Genomic DNA, 21,699 nt, shown 5'->3' with positions numbered 1-21,699 from the left:
CAAATTCGAGCTACACAAAAAAAATGACAGATGTTAACTTCTTGCAGTCAATCAGTAAATGTGTTGGCGGATACATGAGTGGTGAGTCAATGAAACATCATGTGCTCAAGAGAAAGCATGGACAAGTTTATTTACAATGTATGACGTCTGTCTCAGTAGAAATACTGGTCACGATTAAACAAAAATGTTTGTTAGCTAGTAAAATTTCACTTGAACCCTCTTTTTAGCATTTATAAGCAGGACATAAACTGTAGCTGTAAACACATAAGGACATTTTAAAGTGTTTATTAATGTACATTATTTCTCAACAGTAATAACGGCTCCTATGAAGACATCTTTCAGATTAACAGAGTCCAGCAGGGACGGTGTTTTGTAGACTAACCAGGAAGTTGGCATCGTCCTGGTTTCCTCGGCAGAAAGTCTTTTTATAATTCAGATGTTTTGACGTATTAATGTCGCAGAACAATTCTCGAAAAAATCTCTTAAGGTGTGTCGACCACAGATCCTAATTCAGGCATCGAACAACCACACTGACTTCAGAACGAGGGAACTGAAAGTGCAAAACTGCTAACTTACTTTTCCTCCTCTGATTCCTGCAGCAATCTTTACAACTGTGTTTTACTATATCGTCATCTGTTGATGCAGCTGCCTCCACTGACAGGTGTCCACAGGAGGACTTGTAGTTGTTGAGAAACACATTATAGCATGTTATAAACCGTTTAATCAATGTTTATATTCTGATTATAAATGCTTTATAGTTGGTTCAAGGTAAAGTGTTAACAGGAAACCTTTTCAATCACGTGAGTATGTGATGTGTGAGGTAAAAATAAAAATAAATGTGTTATTGTTGTCCAGCTTTCTTATCAAATACAAAAATCAAGGCTCTGGTGCTCTCAGTCCAGCAGTAGCACTGACACAACAAGCAGACTTTCGGTGTCAAACTCAAGTTTTTTTAAAAGGCAATTTTTAGATTTCACAGTTAGATGTCGTACTGTGACGTGCCGCTGTCGTCCAGAAGCAATTCTCCTCATCAGGCGAGTGAAATGACCAACTGTGTGATGGACTTCGATTGATTCACTCAGAGGGACCACAGCTGATTTCTTCCTTCCAGCAGGATGCTGATGAAACTGTCAGCCCGCTCCTTCTTCTTCTTACACTTGAAGACGCCGGCAGGTGAAGAATCTGAGACAAACCTGTGAAATAAAAAAGTGTCTTCTTCTCCGTCTCAGCAGTGGCTGGCCAGGATGTTGAAGAAGTGGTAGACCTCGTCTTTATCGAACACGGCCACCTCAGTGGAGCACTCGGAGCACTGAACCGGGTTGTAAACCTCATCAGCATCCATCCCTGCCGGCGCCGGGTCGGGTCTCTCGTCCTGCAGTGTTGTGTCCATCTTCTGTCCCTTCCTCCTTTTCCTGCTCCTCTGTTTCCTCTCCTGCTCCGTTTTGTATCGTAACACCTCGTCTCTCTTCACCGTGCAGTTCATGACGAACATGGCTCGATACTGCGTCCTGTATTTGTCATGCCTGAGTGGACACATCAGAGATATTATCAATGATGATATCAGCTGAGAAGCACTTTAAACAAGCCAGTTTTAACAAAGGGATGAACAGATGAGTTGTGTATCTGGAGAAATCCTCTCTGACAGTGAGTTTGTTTCATTGTCTTGTTTTGTTTTGTCCAACTGAGTCGTCCAAACCACAGAGATACTCAGTTTAAACTTAACTGGATTAAGTTAATAGTTTGGTCTATAAAAAGTCAGAAAATGGTGAAACATTTCACTCAGTGTTTCCCAGAGCTCAAGATGACATCCTCCAATGTCCTGTTCTGTCCACAACTCAGAGACATTCAGTTTACTGACACAAAGGAGGACATAAACCAGTTGTTGATGATTAATTAAAATTAATAGAAGACAATTTATTAATGAATTGTTGCAGCTCTTTTAACAGTGACATGATACAGAATGATGAGGCTTGAACGTCCCTCACTGTGTTGGAGCTCATCAGGCTCCACACATCAGGAAGCAGCATGTTCTGTCCTGTTGATACAAACAAACTGGACTGATGTCTCACCTCTGACAGTCCAGGCAGAGTGTCGTCATGCAGGCGGGACAGTTGAGGACGGCGTCGCTGCTCGGTAAACCCTGAGCCTGACGAGGCTGCGACCGAGATGCTGCAGCTGGTCGTCTCCTGCAGGCGTACCTGCACAGGAAGACGAGAGAAAAAACTGAGTTTTGATCGTGATGATCGTGTTTTTCCTTGAATCACAGTAACTTCCTCCGAGTGTCTTACTGTCTCCTCCTGGCATCCACCCAGGCCTGGTCCCTGTCGTCCTCGTCAGGGTCGTACAGGAGCTCGTCATTGGTCGGTATGGTTCGCTGTTTCCGCCTCCGGCCAGTGGAGCTGCCTGCAGAGGAAGCAGAGCGAAACAAGTCAGGTTTAACTTTAGGTAAATGATGCAAGTTACTGCATCTACAGCTCCGTCCATGATGGTGACATGTTTATGTGACAGTAAACACATTCATGCTTACTTGGCGTGTCCTCCTCCTCTGAGTCAGAGTCAAAGTAAATTTCATCGTACATCCTGGAGTTAGAAAGTGCAGGAACGCCTCCTCCTCCTCCTCCACCACCCGCAACTCCACCTCGGCTCCCTGAGGTTTCTGCTGGAAAATAAATCCACAAACGTCAGGAAAGCCGTCATAACGATGTCTGAGAGGGACACAAACATTCAGCTCAGATTTACCTGCTGTCGATGGCCCCCAGGTTCCCTCAATGGTCTTGATGGTGGTGCAGAGCTCCGCCTCCATCTCCTTCTCAAACTCATCCCCGCTGGACGACTCGCTCTCCCCCGTCAGATACTCTCTGATCAGCTTCTTCTTCTGCTCTGGAGTCCCATTCAGCAGCACCTCGAGCTCATCCTCCGAACTGAAACCCAGAGAGACACCACAGCGTCCACATCAGCTCCGTTTCGCTGTCTCACTTTCATCCAATAGCAGTGGTGACTCATCACTTTTAATGCCTCTACATTTTTTCTATTTTATCTTTACATGCTTTCTTTGAATTACAGCTACGTCTCCTTTTTCATTTCTCTAATGCTTCTAAACTTCAGATAATAACAATGACATCATTAATCTGTTATCAGGCAGCAAGTCCAGATTCTCCAACATGTTCAGGACCAAACGATGAAATGACTGCGAGAGAAAACTTTAGTAAATATCAGAAATGATTACTAGTTTCAACCCAAACCTCCTAAACTGTTAGAAAATATGAAAAGCTGATTAACTGCTGCTCAGGTTCATGAATGTGCGGAGTGTTTGTGGGTTTCTGTCCTCAGGAGCTGATTATGTCTCTCTTCGCGGGTGTTATTTAAGGTACAGTAGATCACGTGTTTGTAAGAACATTTCATATTTATAATCAATATTTCTATTAAAGTCATCATTCGCGGCAAAATGAGCCACAACCACTCATCAGTTATGTAATTAAAACACATGTTAATCCGTGTAGAAACAGTTCCTCTGTCTTCACCCGGCTCCGGTTTGTTTACATGTTAGCATTCGGCTAGCTAGCCGCACGTTAGCCTCATGGTGCTAACGCTCCACAGTTCTTTAAGCTAACTGCTTCGTTCGGTCGCTACCTGCTCTCGGCTCGCTCCTCGTCGCTCGGCTCCTCGATCTCATACGAGTCAAACTCCGGTTTGTCCATCTTAACCGTCCGTGGTACAACGACACGAGCAGCTAGCGAGTTAGCAACAGGACACGAAGAAGTGCGTCTTCTTCTTCTACTAAACTTCTACTACTTCTTCTTCTTTAGTTTAACCGGAAGTGGGGAAACAAAGACAGGAAACAACGCCATCGGCTGGCTGGACGGTGAACCACGCCAACATTTACAATTCGCTATAGTACTATATAATATATAATAAAATAAATGTATTATTATGTATTAGAATAAAATAAAATTAAGCAAAATAAAAAAAATGTGAAGTAAAGTAAAACAAAATAATGATTAATAATTGCAAGTAATTCACAATTAATTTAGAGATTAAAATAAAATAAAATAAAATGAAATACAAAAGAATAATAATTAATAACGATTGATAATATTAATTTATGTATTAAAATAAAATAAAACAAAGCAAAATAAAAAAGGTGAAGTAAAGTAAAACAAAATAATTATTAATAATTGTTAGTAATTCATTTATTCATGTTAAGAAATTAAAAAGTAAGGTTAAATAAAATAAAGCAAAGCAGAGCAAAAAAGGTAAAGTAAAATGAATTAAAATGGAATAGAACAAAATAAAACAAAGCAAAATAAAAAGTAACGTCATATGAAATACAGTAAAATAATAAAAATAAAAAATAAAGTCAAGTAAAAAGAAGTAAGTTGAACACAAATATTCAATCTGCAATGTATAACCAAACTGGACTGATAATATTAATTATTATTTTTATTTATTTTAACGTTGACAGATCCAAATGCATTTAATTTTTACATTTGTATAACATTTTTCTTGAATATACAAAATCAAAATGTTAACAATAAAATAAAATGTCTACAGGCTTCTGATGAATCAAAGTACAATACTAATAATCTTTAAATATCAATATAGAAGGAAAATGTTTTTAATAATATGAAATCTGTGGATGTCACATAGTTGAAATCTATAGTTTTGTACTTTTTGATGGACTTCTTGCATCAATATTGTTCCGTCTTGTTCTACTGACAAGTGGATGTTTGACAAACACATGAACTAATGACTGAAACATGTTGTCACCGACTGCTTTATAACCACCAAATCATATTTGAACTGTTAATATTTGGTGAGCCTTAAGTCAACAGCAACACTTTCTGCTGCACCTACAACTCCTGCAGCTCTTCTCCATCACTTCACACTGACAACTGCTGCTGTTACAACAAACCACCAACAGGTGGCGCCCACAGATCAGGAATCTCACAGGCCGACCTCTCAGAGGTCAGCTGCAGGTTCATCTGAAGGCCGAGAGCAGGAAACATTACAAAGACTACAGAGCAGACGGTTTAATGTTGGATGCAAGTTTCCAGTTGTTGATCTGCACGTTGACGTCTGACCCTGATGTGGAGCTGAATGTTTTCAGCTTCATGGGGATGAAAACGTGTGTGTGAGGTCTGACGCATTTACAACAACAGGTTGGATTTAAAAGGTTTTCAAGTGTCCAGAAACACAACAGTGCACGAGACACCTGCAGAAAGAGTTTCTCTGCAGTTAAAATGCTCGACTACAATGTAAAGCTGCAGCATAAAGAAACACCGGAGCTGCCGTCACTGTCTGATCTGACCACGGTCACACACACACACACACACACACACACACACACACACACACACAGTCTAACAATGACACATCAACCCCGTCGCCTTCGAAAACAGCGTCACATAATTATCCCTCCGCACCAAAAGTCTGTTTTTTCTTTTCTTGCAGGAAATTGCTGCGTATCGCTGGAAATCCATTGAAAGCCTCAAACAAAGAGGAGAAAAAGCAACTGTGCCTGGATTCCTACACACACACACACACACACACACACACACACACACACACACTGTCCATTGTCTTCCTCTCTATTATCAAAGCCAGCAGAGTGTGTGTTTTTCCCCTGTGTGTGTGTTTTGTGGAGTTGAGAACCCGGCTGCCGGCAGGGGGACAGATGGGTGTAATTTCGTTATTTTTACCTCCTCCAGGAGCTGGCTGCCAGCTCGGGGAAATTAGCATCACACCTGTGTGTAATTGGCTAAATTAGCTTGTCGAGCGGCAGAGCTGAGACAGAGGTGGTCGGCAAAGTGTGTGTTTGTGTGTGTGTGTGTGTTGGAGGGAGGCAGGTAAAATCAGAGAGTGGTTGTTTAGTGCGTGTCGGAGAAGAAGAGGCTGTCAGGGAATCGAGATGTCACACCTGGAATGGAAAATGTCACCCGGCGGCTCCACACACACACAAACACACACACACACAACACACACACACAATCTGACACACAGTCACACAACAGAAAGACACGTTAAAGGACAAACCGGTGGAAGAAGACACAAAACAAACAGCACACACACACACAGACAAACAAAAACAGAGGAAGGAGTAAACACACAAACAGAGAACAGACGCACAAGAGGCTGCTGAATACACACACACACACACACACACACACTCTTAACAATATGTTTGTGTGTACAGAGGAGAACACAAATATTGGAGGTGCGCTGCCTGACCGTCCTCAGGAGAACGAGCGGCACTAGACCACATGAATGTTGGTCTGTTCCTGCTGCAGCGAGCCGCTCCAGAGCGTCATCTCAGACGGCGAGGAGCCAACAGAGGCGTGACGGTTCACATCACAACCTGCAGATCTGCGTGTTTGTTCACCTGTTTCCACCTGTACATCTAAAAATGTCCCAGCAGTCTGTTTGTAATCACAGTGATGATGTTATAAGTGCTGTGATGAGATCGTGACCCGGCGAGCGGCCTGGACAGTGACAAAGAGAAGGTTTCAACATTTGTAAGAGTGAAACCACGCGGTAGTTTTTAACCAGACGTTGACACATTGTCCAGCTGAGTTTGTGGCAACAAAACCATTTTTTGAAGATCCTACGTACTGTTTCATAACTGTAACCCTGACCAGGACGTCAGAACAGCATTGTGACAACACAGAACTTCAGATTCCTTCGAGCTAAAACTTAAAACAAAGTCTCACTTTCCAACAAGATTCCTCTTTTCTCAGAAACATAATCGATTTCTAAAACTGTTTCCATTGTGTCGTTTTTTTTTCCAAGAAATGTCTTAACTTTGTTATTTGCAGCACATATCTGACACCGGGGTTTGTTTGGTTACAAATTGTCAACTCATTAAAATAACGATGAAATCAACATTGTTTTTCCAGAAAAACATGCAGAAGTCATCCACCAATCAGGACGGAGGACAGCCTGAGAGGTCGATCTGAGGTCACAGAGTGAACGAGGCCTCGTTGATGCTGTCGGCACGGAGAGAACTGAAGGTGACTCAGACGAACATCAGCACTTTTATTAAAGCAGGATTAGGAGCCGCGTCACGTCACGTATGAGTTGTGGTTCGTTTTGGAAATAAAACCTCGTTGCGGTTGAATAAGCAGATGATCTGATGTGTCTGTCATCTGGAGTGTGAAACACGTCTGTGTGTTCACTTCTTCAGCCACAATGACTCACTCTGCTGTTTGATCGTCTCCCATCATCCTTTGCTCCTTGGCCTCGTCCTCTCAGTGCCACTGTTGTGTCACAGCAGCCGATCTGTTTCTGCTTCCTACGGAGGAAAAGACCCACAAACGAGGAGATTTGATGAAAACGAACGCACAACACGACCGTGTTTCATGCAACAACACCTACTTCCTGAACAACAGGTCCAGGTGTGTGCTCAGGTTTGTTTTCCAGGTGGACTGACGGGGTGGATCATTATCCAGCAGCCTACAGATGTCACCTCTCTGGACCCGAGCGCCTCCGGATCTAAATACACATCCAGAGGATTTCATTATTGAGACTGGAGCTGTCTCAGAGGCCTTCCCACCCTGCCAAGAGAAATAAATTGGTCCTCGCACATAACCTCCTTATCTACATTCCTGCCGTCACATAGTCCTGTTTCCTATGGAGCGTGTGTGATGACTCCGTCCATACAGGTTGTATTATTCTACATTCTCACATAGATGGATCTGTCAGTCTATCTGTCACACAGCGACAGGTTCTGGAGCCCCACTGAGACCCGCCACACTCTGACAAATGAGGGTTCAGGCGCACCGCAGAGGGTCCGCTGCAGGAGGACCGAGAGAAGCCGGCCGGAGGGAAGAAAGAAGAGAGCCCGCGATGAAAAGAAAAGTATCAGGACGGAGACGTTTGAGCTGAACGTAAAGCGACGATTACAGAAAACACTTCGAAGCAAGACGAGCTTCAGACTGATGAAGGAAATACATCCAGAGCATTTGTTTATTTAACTAACAGAATTGAATTTAAAGCTCCTGTTTGTAAGATGGTAAAACTGACGCTTTGGGTTTCCCAACTCGTCAGATACTGACGCTTTAGGATTGTAGGTCGGGTCAGCACCATCTGAAAGCTTCAGTATCTGACGAGTTGGGAAACCCAAAGCCTCAGTTTTACCATCTTACAAACAGGAGCTTTAATCAAGTATTTAGTTTCATTAAACTAAACTTTGTCTCCTGATATTCACATCAAATTGTAAATATTTTGGAGACACATGTATGATGTTTGTCGACTTAAAGATCATTTTCCAGGTCATGGAAATCAGGACTTGTCAGGTAGTCCGACTTCCTGAGTTTGGTTCTGCTCGAGGCGGTTTCTTTGTGTAAGCTACCAGGTGATGGAAGATGTCACCTCTCTGGTGTTACGTTCCATTGGACGAGTTGTAATTCTTCTCGTGTGTCAGCTAGCATCGGCCGTGTTGCTGTTCGGAGACGATGAAGAAATGCAACGATGATAATGAAGACAGGAAACAGCTGATCGGTCCTGTCAGCTGAATGTTTATTCCATCAAACTTTTTTTGTTTTAACTGTGATTCATAAAAGACAAAGATCATCTCAAGTGAGCAAACAAACTTTATAGTGAATTTTTTCTGTTTCCAGAACATTTCTCATGCGATATTCTTCAAAATGCTTCATGGAAACACGTCTGCTGGGAGTTTGAAAAGCAGCTACAGCAACACTGCTTATATATCTGCTATATATATATATATTATATATCTGACCACCAGCTGAAGCTTCTGTGTTCCCGACACAGTAAGATTGTACATCTACAGCTGCGATTCAAGTGAATACCATATATGTGCTCAAGTCAAACAGGTGTAATTATGTTGCTACTGTACAGGTGGGTGTGCAGGTCTGTGTGCAGGTCTGTGTGCAGGCGGGGTTTGTACCTGCAGTCACCTGCTGCTCTCAGAGTGTGGACTCACCTGTCGGCCTCCGCGGCAAACACAGCAGACGGCCGAGCTTCATTATCTTCCGCCACCTCCGTCCGTCTCTCTCATGTAAAAAGTGTGGGGACTTGATTATCAGCCGTGTCGGCGAGCTGTGACCCACCAGAGCCCGCTGACGAGATAGAAACACACCTACACACACACACACACACACACACACACACACACACACACACACACACTCTGTCTCCATGAAGTCAAATTAAATGACTCGGTCCCTTGTTATTTCCTCACACTTTCAATGTTCCTCTGACACTGGGGATCAAACCAGAGACTCTGTGTGTGTGTGTGTGTGTGTGTGTGTGTGTGTGTGTGTGTGTGTGTGTGTGTTCCCAGCAGTTTGCAGCTGGATCAGTCTTTCTGTCTCTTCTTTATGATTTCCTCTCCTCCATCCTCCCGCTCTGTTAGTCTTTTTCCTCTCTTCCCTCCATCATTCTCCGCTTCCTGTCTTTTCAGCTGCACTCCAGTTGTGAAGACAGAAGTCGGATCTTCAGCCCGAAGTGACACCTTCACCATGTTTGTTCGGTCCAGATCAAACCACCATTAGGATAAAAACATTCAAAATGATTCAAAGGGAAAGCAGCAGATCTGAAACCAGCTGTGAATCTGCAACCAGACGATGTTTTTACAGGAAAAATCAGAGGAAAAACGGTGATATCCCAGACTCCCTTAACAAATCGAGGTATTTTAAGACTTGTTGCATCATGAAGAGAAACTGAACAAACTTTGCGAAAGTTTACAGCAAAGTTAGACAATAAGTGCCTTCTTGTAAAATCGGCATAAATCAAAAGACATTATGATGTTGCTTTCCTTGTTAAAAGTGTCAGTTTGTGGCCTCGTCGCTGTAAAATCCTGTTTCTGTTGTTTAAAGCGTCTCGCCTCCCTGCAGCTGTTGAACTCATCGCTTCAACTGATTTCACCATTCTCTCCAACTGTATTAAAGAAAATAACATATTGATGGAAAACGTCAATTTTTTAAGATCCAGTAAATTGTAACAAATGCTGGTTGGACTCATTTTAGAGTCACCAGACTCCCTTTAAAAAACGCTCAATTTTGAGACTTGTTGCTTTAAGAGAAATGTTATAAACTAAAGAAAAGCTGTTTACAGTTAATTCTTATTTGTTTGAACCTTCTTGTTTATTCGGCCAATGTTATACATGAGGATAATTCTTTTTTTGTGTAAATAAAAATTGATTTGGGGTAAATTGTTTTAGAAACTCTCACAGATTATAACTCGAGCCCGGGAGGTGGAGAACAAAAACAGAGCAAAAAGAGAGAGAGAACTGGACTCAGATGGCTTCACATTGATGAAGTGATGATATGTAATTTTATTTGCTTATAAGTGGATATAAAAAATCATACAGATTTCCATATGAATACGCACATAAACATATAAGGCCTTCATCATTCAGACCCTTCAGTCTCTCCCGTTCCCCTTTTCGTCTATAGATTCGACCTTTTGTGTTTTTTAAAAATGACTTCTCCAAAACCAGCCAATCGCTGGGCTCGGATTAGCATGTGAGAGAGACGCCAAGAGTGGTAGAGAGAGAGAGAGAGAGAGAGAGAGAGAGGAAGAGCCGAGAGGAGGCGATGGAGAGAGACAAAAGTCCAGCTGTGAGATGAACGATGGATGAACGCAGGAAGAATAAAACGGATCTTATCTTTTCGGCGGGGAGAGAAACTTCCAGAGCGCAGCCCGGGTTATTACCATGTAAATCACACACACACACACACACACACACACACACACATTCAGCACGATGTTGCACAAACACAAACCGCACCAACACACGCTCCTTTGACAGCGTTTGATTGGGTGTTTTTGAATGAAGTTGGCTCCTGCCTGGTATTTTGATGAAGTTGGTTATTTATTGGGTGATGAAATTAAGTTAATTGCTTATTGGTATTTTAATTAAGTTCCTTTCTCCGTGGGTGTTTGAGTGATTTTTTGGAGTATTTATTGGTATTTTAATGAAGTATTATTTGGCTGCAGACTCAGTGGGAGAGCAGCTGAACAGGCATACACACAGCAGGTGGCCCGAAAACACACAAACACGCACACACACACACACACACACGTCATACAGGCATCACACACACACACACACACACACACACACACAAACAGGATGACATATTAACACACCAGCCAGCATAGATGGAAATATCCCCACATACTGCTCCCAAACACACGGCTCAGTCGATCCCTCACACTGAAAACAAGAGCACATTGTCCTTATTGTCGGGAACTATTTCCAGCGGCGGATGAATCCACACTTGGTGCAGCAGCCTGTCATGTGTGTGTGTGTGTGTGTTTGTGTGTGTGCGTTCAGCGTGAAATCAGAATCAACTTTAGGTTATTTTGTTTTTTACTTCCAAACCTGATTAAAGTGGAGATAGACGAGTGTTTCTCCGTGATGCAAAGGCAGCGTTAGCAGCACGGCTACCGCTAAAGCTAAAGACACTGATCTTGTAGAAAGTAACAGGAAACTCGTATTTCGACACAACACCTGAGCCTCACATCTCACCTGTGCACAGCATCAGGCCCACTGGAAGCAGAAAACTGGTTCTGTAGGAATTTTCGAGTTTGTAACTTCCTGGAAAATCGTTAAAAATGTTGTTTCTTTCTTTATTTTATGATGCTGCCATGTTTGAAAAGAAGAGCGTCGTCAGAAGAGTTTCTCTCACTGTCATGTTTTCATGCACGAAGCTTTACTTGTTGCTAACTGCTAATAAACGTACTGATACACCTCCGGACCGAACAACAGCAGGCCCGTCACAGTACGGAGGAGAATTATGGAGCTTTTTGGTTGATAGATACCACTAGCTTTGTTGCTAAAGTGAGTGCTAACTGCTGCTAAATGCAACGTTAGCTGGTTAGCTCAATAAGTGGTCTTATTTGCAGAACCAGAAGAGAAAACGATGAGGCTGCGTTACGTCTGTTTGGGTTCACTGGAGGGTTCTGGTCTGGGATGAGTCAGCATCAGCGACTTGGTGTTCAGCGGGCATCTCCAAACATTCGCCGGTTAATTCGCAGGAGCTCTTACTTTCTCTTTCCTCAGTTCAAGCTGCTTCCATCTCCAACAGATCTAACCTCACTGGTTCCTGCTGCTGCCTGGATGTTAATATCATTTAGTTTTTCCTTGTTTTGTTCGTGTAAATTGATCGTACTGTTTCTGGTCCCTCAGAGATATAACGATCACCTTGACTTTGACCTCGGTGCAACAGGAACATGTAGAAATGATGGCGATACGTTTCACTCAATAGTCCGGTTCTCAGATTGATCCTCGGGGGGAGCTGAACCCTCGTCCCCGGCAGTGTCGCTGCCTTGCTCGACTCCGGCTCAGCGTCGGTGAGCAGATGCCGTCTGACAGCCTGTTAGGAAACACGTCTGCCGCTGCTGCAGCTTGTGTCACATGTTGCAGCAGCGGCGACGTCTGATTTAAGGCGGCATGTTTAGTTTCAACACGCTAAGTGTTGCTCGCGGCTGTGAGGAGGAGGACCGAGCTGAATCTGGATCAGTTGTTAGCTTCTCACTATCAGACTGTCTGCATGACTGAACAGGGAACACAGCATGTTAGGTCAGTTACATCCAGGGAACACACACAGACGCCCTTTACGGTACGACTCCGGGCTGTGAAGACGATGTCACATGTTGTTATTGTCACGATAAGTTAAGTTACTCAGAAATCGACTTCCCGTCAGCGCTTCATTAACAGCCTCTGTGTGATCCCGTCTGACAAACTCATCGATCTGTGACTCATTGAACTGTTTTCCCAACAAACGCAGGAACATTAAACATTAAATCCTTCAGTTTATCACAAGAACTTTGCAAGAGAGCTGAGAGAGTCAGCCGTCATTCTTAGTTTATATGTTTATTCATATTTAGTTTTCACTGGACTGGAAGAGAAGAGAAGCTGTCGGACTAATAAAGACGAACATAAAGAACAATATCTGTCTCTGAGATGTTTTTAATACAAGATGCATGAAAAGAAACAACAAAAAAATGAAAAACGACAGCTGGAATACCTGAATTTATTACTCGTACTTGAGTAAATTAAGTTGCTTACAATGTACTAATGTTTCAACAGTATTGAACCTTAAAATGTAACGTTGCTCCTGAACATTGTGGATGCTGGTTTACATTCTCATCATAGAGGTTTTATATTTGACACATTTGTTGCCAGAAAAGTTTCCTGAAGGAAAGAATCAAATCAAACAGAGAAACAAACACCAGTTTGCCACAATACAATGTTTCTGTAAACAGATACGTCCCCATGTGTTCATACGTAACATTTCTACAGTAGATGTCATTTCAAGCCAGAGACCAGTGTTCAAGACTGAGTCTCAACATTTGTAATTCTGACACCATCTTTTGTGGCGACAAAATCAGGTAATTAAAACCCAAACATGATCTTTTCCTGATGTGTAACCAAGTGGTTTTTGTACCTAAACCAGTAAATGTAAAGTTTGAACTGATCTGTGGTTTATTCTGCCGAGTGGGAGGGAAAAGTACAATATTTTCATTTAGACGTGTAAAGTTTCTGTGAATCTGTTCTACTATGTTCAGCCGCTGATAACAATGAAGCGACCTGAGATCAGAGCAGAAACGTCCCAAAACACAAATTAAAAACTGTCTCCTGCTGCTGATCGCTTAATGATTTCTACATCTGTCAACCCAGTGTGACTTTACACACACACACACACACACACACACACACACACACACACACACACACACACACACACACACACACACACACACTGAGCAGCAGCCGTTCAGGGTTACGGGTTCAATTCCCCGGCAGAGCAGGAAACCAACCGTTATTCTCTCTGTTGACTGGAGGTCACAGGAGGCTTCTGGGTAGTGAGACGGACTGGACGGGGTGCGACACACACACACACACACACACACACACACGCACACACACAGAGTGCTGAGAGCTGTGAGAACATTTTCTTGTGGCCTCGAGGTGTCAGGAGCACCCATCAAACCACCAACAACTAATTATTACCTTCCTTTCCTTTCTCACTGAGAGAGTGTGTGTGTGTGTGTGTGTGTGTGTGTGTGTGTGTGTGTGTGTGTGTGTGTGTGTGTGTGTGTGCAGGCCCCCAGGGTCCGTTGGTGTACATAATGGCTTTTTGAAGAGATTGTCGGTTTGTAAAGACGTTTGATTGACACCTCCTGATGTCTCAATCCAATTAGAGAGAGAGAGAGAGGTCCTTTGTGTACACTGTGTGTGTGTGTGTGTGTGTGTGTGTGTGTGTGTGTGTGTGTGCAGCCTCAAACACACACACACACCTTTACAACTAAACATTTAGTCGATTAATAAATAAGTTGATAAGTTGAATTAATAAAACAAACTGCGTCACAAATGTCACCAGTAATTTGCAATTTGACAATTTTATTTAATTTATCTCCAATTTAATAAATGTTTTAATTATTATTTCTTCTGTTGAGCTCATCACTTCTTCATACGACTTATAATAACCAATAAATACACTTTTATTAATTTACTCTCATGATTGTTTATCCGAGGAAAGATTACTTCATTTATTTTGTTCTTAATTATAAACAAAGAATGTGTAAAACACAAAAGCAGTTATAACATCTCGTGTGTGTTCACTGCTGCATGTGGAAGTTTTACAGCAGGAGAGTCTCAGCGCGTCGACCGTCTGCTCCGACACAAACACAACTCTGATGTATTTATTATTATTACTATATTATTAAATAATTTAATCTAAAATCCTTAAAAATCCTTAATTCCTCATGAAGATCGAGTTTTGATTTTGTGTCTTTTAAGGAATGTATTCATTGATGATTAATGGAGACACTAAAAATCAATGAATCTTTAATATTGTGCAAGTTTACCAGATTATTTATTATTATTTATCTGTTATAAATTCAATAAATCACTTGAGACTGATCAAAAGTGTCGCTGATTTTTTTTGTTGAAAGGTAATTTTTTTTTTCTGCATTTAAAATAAATCAGAGGACACTTTCATATTTTCATATTTGTCTCCCTGATATGTTTCTGATTTAAGAAACAACACAATCAAACATGAAGCGCTACATTTAAGTGTGTAACATAATAAATAACTAATATTCATGTCAAATAATAAATAAATGAATACATTTTTGAACAGATGAGCACAATTTATATCTGTTGAGTTAAGAGAATAAACCCAGAACATCCCATAAAGAAACAAATAACAATAATTAACACAACATGTGTAACAATAATAAACACATTAATACAAATCAATGAAAGACATTTTTATATATAACATATATTAAATATTTACACATTTCTAAAGGAATATAAAACATTTTGAATAAAATATCACACAGTTTAGAAACACGCTTCATTCAGTATTTTATTTTCTTGATGAATAATCAGATTATAACAATATATACTGAATATTGAGACTAAAAATATTGGACCAAGCTGACGAACTATGAACCATCTGTATGTTGTTAATTGTACATCTCACCTCCAGAACCCCACAGAACCCCACAGAACCCTCCAGAACCCTCCAGAACCCCACAGAACCCTCCAGAACTGATTAAAGTCGTTTCCTGCGCTGATGATGGTTGCTGTTTGTTTTGTGGAGACTTTGTTTCTGTATCTGCATCAGAATCATGTTCTGTTTATATTCTACTGTGAAGAAATTCCACCAACAGGAACGAAACGTTTAAGTCTCGTCGTTAAATTCAGGATTTTTTACATTGACTTTGGTTGATCAGGAATCTGATTCACCTGTTTTGTTTCGTCTGTTTAATCTGTTAAAACTCAAATCTAACGACGAACATTTTCATGTTAAGAGTTAAGGGATTTTAGTACACACACACACACACACACACACACACACACACACACACTCGGGGTCCTCTATTCAGACTGAGTAACAAAGCCCGGGGCCTCAATCCAGCTTGTCTGAAAAAAACACTCAGAGTGTGTTTTGTAAGTGTGTGAGTGTGTTTTGTTGCTGAGTGTGTACATGTGTGAATGTGTGTGTTGTATCTGTGTGTGTGTGTGTGTGTGTGTGTGTGTGTGTGTGTGTGTGTGTGTGTGTGTGTGTTGTATTTGTGTGTGTGTTGCACTAACAAGGTCCAGGCCTCAGCATGATGACGATCTTAACGAGCTGTCTGTCACTCTTCAGCTCTCAGCTCAGACCTCTGTGTCATTAATGACTGTGTGTGTGAGTGTGTGTGTGTGAGTGTGTGTGTGTGTGTGTGTGTGTGTGTGTGAGTGTGTGTGTGTGTGTGTGTGTGTGTCAGTGGTATAAATGGAATAATGTCTCAGCAGGACAGAAAAAACATTTAGTCTCTTTTGGCGCCACAATGTCAAGGTTTCAATGGCTGCTTTCTCCTTCTGTGAGTGTGTGTGCATGTGTGTGTGTGTCTGTCATTAAGTGTGTGAGTGTATGTGTCATCGGGTCTGTGTGTATGTGTGTGTATGTGTGTGTGTGTGTGTGTGTGAGCAGCTGCCAAATCCCCCAAATTTCACTATTTTACCAGCCAGTTGATGTTTAGAATAACAAATAACAGGACAGGACTCGGAGGCTTCGTCCCACCTCAGGCTCCGCCTCCTTCTATTCAACACTGATGACATCACAATGTGTCATCCCATAATGCATCTCACAAGTGCACGTCTCATTCTGGGAGGAGGAGGTTCAGGTGGATTTAACACCTTGTCGTGTTTGTAAATCCACTGATGTTTTCACCTCAGACTGTCTGATGAAGTCAGCATCACGTCTGCTGGACGCTTTGATTATTTATTCATTTGTCTAAAAGCAAAAATCAGTCTGCAGACGACCTGTAATGAACCACAGTCAGCTGGAAAACATAACGGCTCCACATCATACAGTCTGACATGGTCCAAGTTTAAATTTAATAACAGTTTCACTAAAAATGAACATTTGTTTTTCTGAGGAATTATTCAACCGCATAAAACACCCTGTGTGAGAGTCACAATGTCAAAACCTCATTATAAGGCCGTAATTTCTTATTTATACAAACTCTGAACATATAAAATAGTTAAAAACAGCCTATCAAAGAGCAAAATGCATAAAACTACAAATTAATTTACAATTTCAAAGTGCTGGCCTTTAAAAATTGATATAAACTCTATATTACTGGATGTGAAATCTCATTGGCTACATGACGCGTCAATCATCAGGTAAGCGTAACGTTCCCGATCACTCGTTGGCTGTTGCAGGCCGCGGGGCGGGCGTAGGAGCAGCTGTCAATCAGCAGGTCAGAGATCGGCAGCCATCTTGTGTCACTGTCAGCTGCAGTTTCATCGTGTTCGCACTGAAACAGTTTGTAGAAACTTAAAAGCATGAAAAGAGTTCAAGATCGCCGCGTGTCATCATTTAATCATGGAACAAAGTGTTTGGACTCAGTGTGACTGGAACGGATCCGCTGCTGGTTTGGGAACAAAAGAAGACAGTTTCTGGTTCTGTTGGACTGTGAGAGCGACTGAAACACCAGAACACGTCTAATGGGAAACACGGTGCAAACATCAGGCTTCAGCTCACTGAGGCAGACACACACACACACACACACACACACACACACACACACACACACACACACACACAGTTAACAGCAGAGGTGTCACCACAGCAGTGTGTGTGTGTGTGTGTGTGTGTGTGTGTGTCACCCGTTGAATCCTTCACACTCTGAACATCAGCAGCTCATGTTGGAGTGAATGAAGTTTGTGCAGAAACAACAAACACACACATGAATAAATCAATGCAACAACTCGACGGGACACAAACACAGTGACAGACTGGAGGAGGTGACGACGAGACTTCAGGCCCGCGAACAGAACAACACGCTGGCATTTTACATTCCTGCAGGCCGCGGACACATTAACTGTCACTTTGGTGCAGACGAGGAGGACGAGAGGACCGTGGTGCCTCCGCCGCTGCGTAAGATTTCTACCAGGACGACTGTTAGAAACTGTTTGTTGCTCCTCAACCCAAACAGACATGAAGCAGTCAGTGCGTTCACATTCACAGTTTAGTCAGATTACAGCCAGAGTTCCACTCTGATGCTCAATCAGACAACTGCAATTGTCCGAGTATACATGCCGGTGAGGAAATCAGATTATTGTGCACAGCATGTCATACCCGGTACGCTAGGTGGCGCTGTACCCATTTCAACTAGTGGTAACAGAAACACCTCCGGCTGACCTCTTTACGTCACCAGCAACAACAAACTGCCTCGACATTCCAGAAAGATGCGAGACGAAGCTTCATCTTTGTACACTTCGTATATGGTGTACATGATAATAACACAAACTAGATGCACAATGGCGCTCTTTCTCTCTTTCTTGCGGTGATTTCAGAGGAAAGACGTCGCCGTCCTTCTACTTCCGGCTCACGGCCCGGGAAAGAAATCTGGAGCCTGCACAGAACGCAAAATCTGATCCGATCTGATGGAACGTATACATGCAGGAGTAATGAGACTATCAATCAATAATCTGGGTGTTTTAATCCGACTATGAGAAATCTGATCCGGTCCGATTTTAGTCAGACTAAGGTGAATACATGCATCTTAGAGATCCCATCATAGTCGGACTGACACAGTAATTCGTGTCATGTAAACGCACTGAGTCACCGCTCATCCAATCATCAGCCGGATCGGCTCCAGCACCTGCGACGCTTTGAAGGACGGATCTGCGTCCACATGGCGTCTACAGCAGCTCAGAGAAACGTCACGGCGCCCTGGTGACATCACCGCCATTTATGTCTCCTATGGATGATGTCATCACCCACCTTCTCTTCACTCTGATGTCCAATAAAAAACAATCGATCATACAGCGGCAGTCGTCAAGATATTATTGACATAGAGACAAGACGCTCGTGAGGTTTTGATCTAAACTTCATCTCTGAAAACTTTGTGATAGATTTAAAAGTGTGAAGTGAAGAAGTGCAGAGGTTTGAGACGGTGATGTCGTCCTGATGTCGTCCGCTGTTCAGCTGTTTGTGTTTATTCTAAATTGAGATGTTTCCTCCTGTTAGTCAGGAAAAAACATATTCTTACATCATTAGATAAACAGATTCTCTGTATATATGAAAGAAAATCTCGTTCTTTAAATATTAATTTCACCATCTTTAAAACCTGAGCTCTCTCTTTGTCTCTGTGGGTCAAAGGTCACGCCATACTTTCCATGTTATCAGCTGTTTTCAGCAGGAAGTGAGATATGAATTATACATCACACACACACACACACACAGACACACACAGACACACACAGACACACACAATGTATAGGCTAAAAGCGTATATTCAACACACACAGAGCACATTTATTAAAAGTGCCTAATGAAGCATTAATATTCATGACTGATGCCTTTAAAAAGCAGAAATGGTGATTTATTAATTGTGTCACGATGAATATTTCATCCATGCTGTTATTAATGCTAATTATGCTAATGCTAATGCAACGCTTTACATTTACAAAGACAGAAGTTTGATTCCTCCGCCGCTGAAAGTAGTTCCCAGCAGACCGACTGTTTCTACGGTTAGTTTGAGAACCTGTGAGCAGAACCTTTAAAATCATGAAACTGTGATCGTGATGTGTTTTTAAAGGAACCAATGGGAGCACGAGACAGACTGACACGTCATTGGTTATCAGGATGTCTGCCCTCCCCCTCTTCCTCACCTCTCCTCCCCCTTTCCTTTCTCTTCTCCTCATTTTGGATTTTTCTAAATTCTCAGTTCCTCACATTTTAACTCTCCTGCCTTTTTCTTTTATTACCACTTCTTTAACCTCTCTCCCCCACTTCCTCCCCATCCCTCCCTCCATCTTTCCTCTTCACCTATTCCTTTCCTTTCCTTTCTTTTCTTTCCTTTCCTCTCCTTTCCTCCCCCCTCCTCCCTTCATCTTTCCCTCTCTTCATCTTTCCTTTCTATCGTCTCTCCTGTTCCTTTTTCTTCTTTCCTTGCCTTTTACCTTAACCTTTCCTTTCCTCTTTCATTTCCTTTCCTTTCCTTTCTATCTCCTCTTCTGTTCTCTTTCCACCTTTCCTTTCCTTTCCTCTCCTCTTACCTCACCCCTCCTCCCTCCCTTCCTCCTCCTGGCTGTTTTTTTTTCTTTCGCTCAGAGTTTGCGTGCCGTTTTAGAGTGTTTTCATCGATGTCGAGACCTTGCTATCAAACATGACTGCCTCTGCTCTAATTCACCCCCAGGACACCACACACACACACACACACACACACACACACACGCACACACACACACACACACACACACACACACACACACACACACACACACACACTGGGCTTCTCGCTCTCTCACACACTTGAGTGAACATCCATATCCACACACACACACACATACTCACATTCTTGCTTTACTAACACACATCTCATACTCACACACACATGAATGAACAGTCAGGTCTGCTAACACACACACACACACACACACACACACACACACACACACTCTTTGCTAGACTTGTGAGGACTTCTCTCGACTCCCAGCTCAACATTTATCGTAGTGAAATGTAACTGTGGTTTGTTTAATAACACACAGTCAGATTTAATCTGACACACTGCACAAATAATCCCAATGTACTGTTTTATTATGTTATATCATAATTATTTTTATATTTTTGTATTTCTCTTTCTAGTAGGCTATAATATTGATTTGTATGCACCGACACCAAAGCAAATTCCTTGTACGTGCGAGGCTTCTTAAAATAAACATGACTGTAATAAATACGTTTATTTTATCTTCTGAACATCAACACTTGGTCCCAGAACACCAGAACAGCTTTAAATCCTTATCGCACTCGTTAACAAAGAAGGAAGAAGAAAAATAAAAACCTCAACACTTCACAGTTTAGCTCCCATCTTAGGAGATGATTATATATTTGGTATCCATCGTCCGTCTTCAACTTTTATTATCAGTCATACGATTTCTAACTTTTCTCTTCTGATTCAACCTTCAAGCCAGAAGCTTCATTCAAACCTTACATTGTTCAACAGCTTTGTTTTTCTTTAAATTCTTCCCACAATCACAGCCAGCTTTCTTCAGAACAGTTTGATACACCAACATATTAAAACACATCATATATATACATATATACATATATATGTATACATTGCCTTCTATTTATATTATGTACTGAGTGTTTTATTGCGGACCCACTGCTGCTGTAACAAAATAATTTCCCAGTCTGGGATCATTAAAGTAATTCTATATATATCTATATATCTATTAGTCTTTAATAGTTTTCTGACTGCAGTGTGACTGCTGGATGTTGAAGCATTGACAGTAAACTGCATCGCTGACTATAAAAGTTATATGATACAAACACAGTTATGCAGGACGGAAACATGCAGTAAAATGATGAAACATGACAGATTACTACGATGTTAACAAACCATGTAAACACACCTCCAGTTCAGTTTTGCTTTAAATTGTCCTCATTTTGTAGGATTTCCCCGTGATTTGACTTCCCTTTCATTTGGTCCTCGTAAGCATAGAAAGACACACAAACACACACACCTACACACACACACACACACACACACACACACACACACACACACACACACACACTCTTTTCCACACACACTGTGTTTAGCCCTCAGTGTCACAGGCTGTGAATTTAATATTGATTCCATAAAGTAGTTTCAGTGTAACATGTCACAGCACGTTAACGTCAGAGCAGCCAGCCGGACGGAGAGGAGAGCAGCTAGCAC

At 41.9% G+C, this 21,699-nt stretch overlaps 1 protein-coding gene across 2 annotated transcripts; it reads right to left on the bottom strand.

The window, feature by feature from the left end:
* Nucleotides 1-105: 105 nt before the first annotated feature.
* On the bottom strand, nucleotides 106-3,806 carry eapp (e2f-associated phosphoprotein). Of its 2 annotated transcripts, none has more exons than XM_030392413.1 (6): nucleotides 3,631-3,806; nucleotides 2,740-2,921; nucleotides 2,528-2,659; nucleotides 2,289-2,403; nucleotides 2,070-2,198; nucleotides 106-1,523 (listed from the first exon to the last, which is right to left on the bottom strand). In XM_030392413.1, the coding sequence occupies exons 1-6, from the start codon at nucleotides 3,696-3,698 to the stop codon at nucleotides 1,226-1,228; spliced, it is 924 nt and encodes a 307-aa protein (XP_030248273.1). In that variant the 5' UTR covers nucleotides 3,699-3,806; the 3' UTR covers nucleotides 106-1,225. The 2 variants fall into 2 exon arrangements, with proteins under 2 accessions (XP_030248273.1, XP_030248274.1); XM_030392414.1 differs by having other exon boundaries at nucleotides 2,528-2,656.
* Between the last annotated feature and the right edge of the window lie 17,893 nt (nucleotides 3,807-21,699).

Source organism: Sparus aurata, chromosome 16 (assembly GCF_900880675.1).
Source record: "Sparus aurata chromosome 16, fSpaAur1.1, whole genome shotgun sequence".
In the NCBI taxonomy this organism is placed as follows: Eukaryota; Metazoa; Chordata; class Actinopteri; order Spariformes; family Sparidae; genus Sparus; species Sparus aurata.
Note: the sequence above shows the minus strand (reverse complement) of the source record. Positions and strands in the feature narration are given on the sequence as shown.